The sequence below is a fragment of the Eptatretus burgeri genome, chromosome 9 (assembly GCF_056783735.1).
Source record: "Eptatretus burgeri isolate ZD-2024b chromosome 9, Ebu_testis_v1, whole genome shotgun sequence".
Taxonomy (NCBI): Eukaryota; Metazoa; Chordata; class Myxini; order Myxiniformes; family Myxinidae; genus Eptatretus; species Eptatretus burgeri.
Genome location: NC_140969.1, coordinates 82,851,660 through 82,857,913, shown reverse-complemented (window position 1 = coordinate 82,857,913; position 6,254 = coordinate 82,851,660). Strand labels below are relative to the sequence as shown.

At 38.5% G+C, this 6,254-nt stretch overlaps 1 protein-coding gene across 13 annotated transcripts in view; it reads left to right on the top strand.

The window, feature by feature from the left end:
* LOC147020464 (ryanodine receptor 2-like) overlaps positions 1-6,254 on the top strand; it is a 372,265-nt gene that overhangs the window by 206,700 nt on the left and 159,311 nt on the right. For all 13 annotated transcript variants that reach the window (XM_085895797.1, XM_085895798.1, XM_085895792.1 and 10 more), the window contains 3 exons: positions 1,825-1,920; positions 2,109-2,276; positions 5,944-6,003. In XM_085895797.1, coding sequence (XP_085751923.1) covers positions 1,825-1,920; positions 2,109-2,276; positions 5,944-6,003 — 324 coding nt within the window. The remainder of the gene's footprint in view (positions 1-1,824; positions 1,921-2,108; positions 2,277-5,943; positions 6,004-6,254) is intronic.

The window sequence follows — 6,254 nt, the reverse complement described above, 5'->3', positions numbered from 1 at the left end:
ATACGTCTGCATTTTGTTCAGGGCATACATCGAAAACTGCTCAAAGGAGGAAATTGAAACTCTACCGCATATTACATGACCATTTGATAAAGCACATATTGAGTGAAAATCAGAAACCATTCGAAATCAGTACAAATTGTAATTGCTTCAGACTTAACTGGGCTGAGCTGGTATAAATGCGAAGAAGAAGAAGAAGAAGAAGAAGAAGAAGAAGAAGAAGAAGAAGAAGAAGAAGAAGAAGAAGAAGAAGAAGAAGAAGAAGAAGATGTACAATATGGTGTTTTAACAATCTTCCGATTTATACTTTAATGATCTATTCTGGTGTCTTTATCAGCCTTAGTAGTTGTAAAAACACCCAAGAACGAGAATAAAACCGACTATGTGAAGGCTTATGAAAGCAGACTTTTCAAAGTATAATTTGTACACTTTTACCTCAGAAGTGTAGATAGATGATAGGCCTACAGTTACAAATTTTCCGCCAGAAGAGTTTGTTTGCACCACGTCCTTCTCAAGACTACGTGGGTATTTTATGAATACCATCTAACCTAATCAGTTTGTGACTGTAATCGAGCGTTTATTAAACTGACAATAATAGAGGGGTTTTTCATTGATTTGTATACGCATCGCTCAACGGGATAGGATTTTATTATTTTAAAATAAATAAATAATACCTTTCACTGTTTTTAATGATTTATTGGTTCACGAGTCAGTAAGTGACCACTATATTCGTTATGTGTGTGTGTCTGTCTGTCTGTCTGTCTGTCCCGAGCATAGCTCCGTGGGTTTTGATCCAATCCCGATAAAATTTGGGTGCGAGGTTTATATCATGATCTAGTTGTGTTTTCCGGAGAATGGGCGGAGCCATGCTCAAAAAACGTGTTTTTAGGGGGTAGCCGGTTTCAAGTTACATCTTCTCCGAGGGGGTTTGTCGAATCTGGCAGGGGTTTTGGTATATGGTTAGCCCAATGGCACCTCCATAGCTCCACGGAGCTCGATTTTTTTTTTTTCATTTTCGTCCCAGGGTCAAGGTCACAAGGTCACGAACTTAGAAAATGTCAAAAAAATCAATAAATTGGGCATCGAGCTCCTCGGGTTTTCAACTGTTTCGAATGAAAGTTGGTATGCAACTAGTGCTCTTCAAGTACTACAACTTTCATCATTTACGTTTTTCCCGATTCCCGCCAGTTTGCCCGTGGCGTCCCCTCGAGGGTCAAAAAATAAAAAAAAAGGTGAACCGTGTACATTGCTCGTGAACTGTCGCCGTCTCCAGACTTGTATTGATTTAAAACCCGTTTATTCAAATCGGACTAGTCAACCAAAAGTACCATTCGTTGTAACAAGTGTTCCTTATCATCGAACGATACTGTACAGTATTATGTTATCATCTATATCATAATACACTTATTCATCCATCCGCCTAAATGTAAGATTCTGTTCCACCCTTTGGTTGGCTGGCTTGACTCCACCCACAATTTCCACCTGGTGGGAGGGATGGGTTGTGGAGTTGTGGTGGGGTGGGGAGGGAGTTTAAAGGCTTGAAATGCAAAGGGGAGGTTGAGGGCTTGGGGTTCGGGAGAGGGCGTTGATGACTTGGGATTTGTGAAGGGGGTAGGACTTGAGGAGTGACGTCACATTGTACAATTGCACGGATGTTCCGCGAATCCCTGCTCGTGGTATTACAATTGGAAAATGAAAACAAACAAACCAAAGTTGGCAGCGAATGTGGATTATGGTTGTTATATAACATTTCATCCATGAATGGTTCACCATCATTGATGAAATTTTTTCTTCTACCACTTGTTAATAACCTTGTGTCATTCACAGAATTTCAAGCGTGAAGAGCAGAATTTTGTGGTACAGAATGAGATAAACAACATGTCCTTCCTCATCTCATCTGATTCCAAGAACAAGATGTCCAAGGTCTCTGCACCTGTTGAGTTGGTCTTGCATTCAGTCGTCGGCATTAATTAAACAAATGAATGAAAATAATTGGTCATGTGGAGTGTGTGTGTTGTGTGTACACGTGTTTGTTTGTGTTTGCAAAGACACATTATAGTTATTGATACGCAATTGTTATTGTGACCGACTTGGTGATGTAACGTTGGCAGGGACGTGTGGAAGGAGAACGTAAGAAAAGCAAACACCGTGGGGAGCGTTACTCCATGCAGACGTCTCTCATCGTGGCTGCTCTCAAACGCTTGTTACCCATTGGCCTGAACGTGTGTGGACCCGGTGACCAAGAGCTCATCACCTTAGCAAAAAGTCGCTTTTCACTGGTTAGTGGGGTGAAATATTTATACGATTATGTTTATTTGTTTTTAATCATTATATAATAAGTAGCTGACTGCATATTTTTTGGAAGTATCTTTGTGGTTAATCCTTTCGCTGGACATTATAAATCACTGGATTATTTATGTTTATATGGGGTGGGGATCAAGTAAATCCTAAAGGAAGTATGGTTAAATTAAAAAAAAATTTAAATTGAGTGATCTATTTATTATGTACATATATTATACGTCTTTACATATCTATCTATATAATCTATCTTCTATCTATATCTATATAATCTCTGCCATTAAGTCCTTCAGTCTGTCCATTCGGGGAGGGGCATCCACCATTCAGGCTGGGGCTTCAAAATCAAATCGCCGCCATATTGTTCACTGCGCACAGCTTTAAGGTTCCATCGTCTTCGATCATTAAATATGAAATTACCTTTTGAAAAAACACAAAGGTACATTTTCATTACACCTGATGCAAAGAAAACGAGGTAATGCACGTTTTGTTTGGAGCAATCGCGGCAGCAGTCGTCTATTATGCACCGCCCAAAAAAGGTACGTTTTCATAATGCAGAGAAAAGAAAATGGTGGAGTCTTTAATAAAAATGTTTTTGGTTTTCCTAAGAATTTTCAAGGCTGAATCTTGTAAAAGTACAGGATTTATCAACAAAGTGTATTTCACATTTGCATGACCATGTGATTCATGTATACTATGTAGATATACATATATGTGTGTCTGGTGTTGGCTTCATGGTTAGGGTGGTGGGCTTGGGATCCCAGGATCCTGAGTTCAAATCTTTCTCAGCTGTTGAATTAATACCAAGTGGGGTGACTCTGCCTGTCATCCTTCCGAGGTCGGCAAAATGAGTGCCAGCTTGCTGGTATCCTGTGTCGGAGTGGCGACCTGTCCAGGATTGTGCCCAATAGCCAAGGAGACTGCTTAGGCAGCACCAACGCTCTGCACAGAGTATGGTCCCAATGGGTGGCTGGATATATATAAAATATATATATATAAAAAATATATATATGTATAAAATATATATATATATATATATATATATATATATATATATATATATATATATATATATATATATATATATGTATATAGTGCCTTCAGAAAGTATTCACACCCATTGACTTTTTCACATTTTGTTGTGTTCCAACCTGAATTTATAAGGATTAAATTGAGATTTTTTTTCACCGATCTACACAAAATACCACATAATGAAAAAGCAAAAACATGTTTTGAGAAATTTATACAAATTAATTGAAAATTAAAAGCTGAAATGTCTTGAGTCAATAAGTAGTCAACCCCTTTACCATGACACTCCAAATTTAGCTCAGGTGCATCCAATGTCCTTTGATCATCCTTGAGATGTCTCTACAATGTGATTGGAGTCTATCTGTCACCGATTCAATTGATTGGACATGATTTAGAAAGAAACACACCTTTCTATATGAAGTCCCACAGTTGACAATGCATGTCAGAGTCGAAACTTTACCATGAAATCCAAAAAACTGTCTGTATAACTCTGACATAGATTTGTGAGGAGGAATAGATCTGGGGAAGGGTATAAGACAATTTCTAGAGTGTTGAAAGTTCCCAAGAGCACATTGAGCTCCATCATTAGGAAATGGAAAGAATATGGAACTACGCAGACTCTTCCTCGAAATGGCCGTCTGACCAAACTGAGCAACTGTGCAAGAAGGAACTTGGTCAGGGAGGTGACCAAGAACCCAATGACCACTATGACAGAACTACAGAGTTCCTTGGCTGAGATGGGAGAACCTGCTGGAAGGCCAGCAATCTCTGCAGCACTTCACAAATCTTGGCTTTATGGGAGAATGGCCAAATGCAAGCCACTCCTGAGAAAAAGGTGCATGATGGCATGCCTGGACTTTGCAAATTGGCATGTGAAATATTCTGAGCACATGAGAAAAAAGATTCTGTGGTCTGATGAGATGAAAATTGAACTCCTTAGCCTCAATGCAAAGAACTACGTCTGTTGGAAACCGAGCACAGCTCATCACCCATCCAACACCATCCCTACTGTGAAGCATGGTGGTGGCAACATCATGCTATATGGATGCTTTTCAGCAGCAGGGACTGGGAGACTTGCAAGGAAGGATAGAGGGAACAATGAATGGAGCCAAATACAGGCAAATCCTTGAGGAGAACCTGCTTCACAGTATAAAAGACCTGAGACTGCGGCAAAGATTTACATTCCAACAGGACAATGACCCCAAGCATACAATCAAAGCAACACTGGAATGGCTTCAGAACAAGAACATGAAAGTCCTTGAGTGGCCCAGCCAAAGCCCAGACATGAATCCCATTGAGAATCCGTGGAAAGACTTGAAGATTGCTGTTCACCGATGCTCCCCATCGAACTTGACAGAGCTTGAGCAAATCTGCAAAAAAAAAATGGGAGAAAAATCCCTAAATCCAGATGATACAGATTTACCCAAGAAGACTCAAAGCTGTAATCGCTGCCAAAGGCACTTCTGTAAAGTATTGACTCAGGGGGCTGAATACAGATGTAAATTAGATATTTCTATATTTCATTTTCAGTAGATTAATAAACATTTCTCAAAACATGTTTTCACTTTGTCACGATGGGGTATTTTGTGTCGATCGGTGACAAATTTTTTTAAATTCTATCCATTTTAAATTCAGGCTGCAACACACACAAGAAAATGTGACAAAAGTCAAGGGAGTGTGAATACTAGTTGAAGACACTGTGTATATGTATGTATGTAGATTGAAAATAACAATGATAATGTTGTTCATGATAATGATTACAATGATTACAACAATAATGATAATGGTACATGGTAATAATGGTGTGTGAATAAGTGCATTACGTTATGTACTATTGGAACGTGAATATGTCCATGAATTAGTTACGAATGCGATGCCGTATGTCTATAAATTACATACTAATGAAATGTGAGTATTACGTCTATTAATTACTTCTCAATGGAACATGAATATGTCTACTAAGTACATACTATTGGAATGTGTGTACGTCTATTAAATATGTACAATTGGAATGTGAGTACATCTATTAATTACATACAAATTGCATATTGGAAAGTATTAATTACGTCTATTATATTAATTACGCAACACACCAGTACACAAAATACACCATAAAACAAGTCCCGGTGAGGGTCTGCAATCTTGATTGTTCTTTCTAGTTATATATTTGTTTCTTTATATATGCTTCAAAAACTAAAAAAACTTCTGAACCAAATCCAACCAAATTCTGCATGTTGCCTAAGGGTACCCCAAGTGTGGTTTCTGTCTGAGAAACATATCTCTCCCCACCCTCTTAGACTTCATAATACTCCTTTGGTTATATCTACTGTAAATTATACACAGCAATGACAGAAAAAGCATATATACTGCACTGCACTTCAAAAATGAATTTATTATGATTTGGCTGTTTGACCTTGTAAGCAAATATGCATGTGAGTGGTCACATGGGAAGGATTACTGACATATCATCCTATTCACCTTCTCTTGGACCCTCTTTGGCCTATTGATAAAATTGCCATTCACTGTCCTGGAAATGTGCCTGATAGATCAGGTATTTCCCCACATTATTCTCGATATTCCTCCTATGGATGACACTTTGTTGTAATTTATTTTTCTCTGTAGAAGTATTCAGAAGAGGAAGTAAAGGATTACATTGAAAATAACCTGCACTCAGAGAGCAAGGCAAGTTGGACCATGACCGGAGGTTTTCACCCTCAGCCCTGCCATTTTGCTTCTTGTCTCACCACTTTCACCTTTTTGGTTGTTTGTTCCATTATTTACACTTGTATCGATAAATTCCTTATTTTTGGTTCAAAATATGAGATGGTGACTTGCAGTGCACCCCATTGTATTTGAAGAGATACTTTGTAAAGTGGTAGAAGTGATTAACTCTTCCAAAGAAGGACACTCAAGCTCATCATCATTGTAGTGGT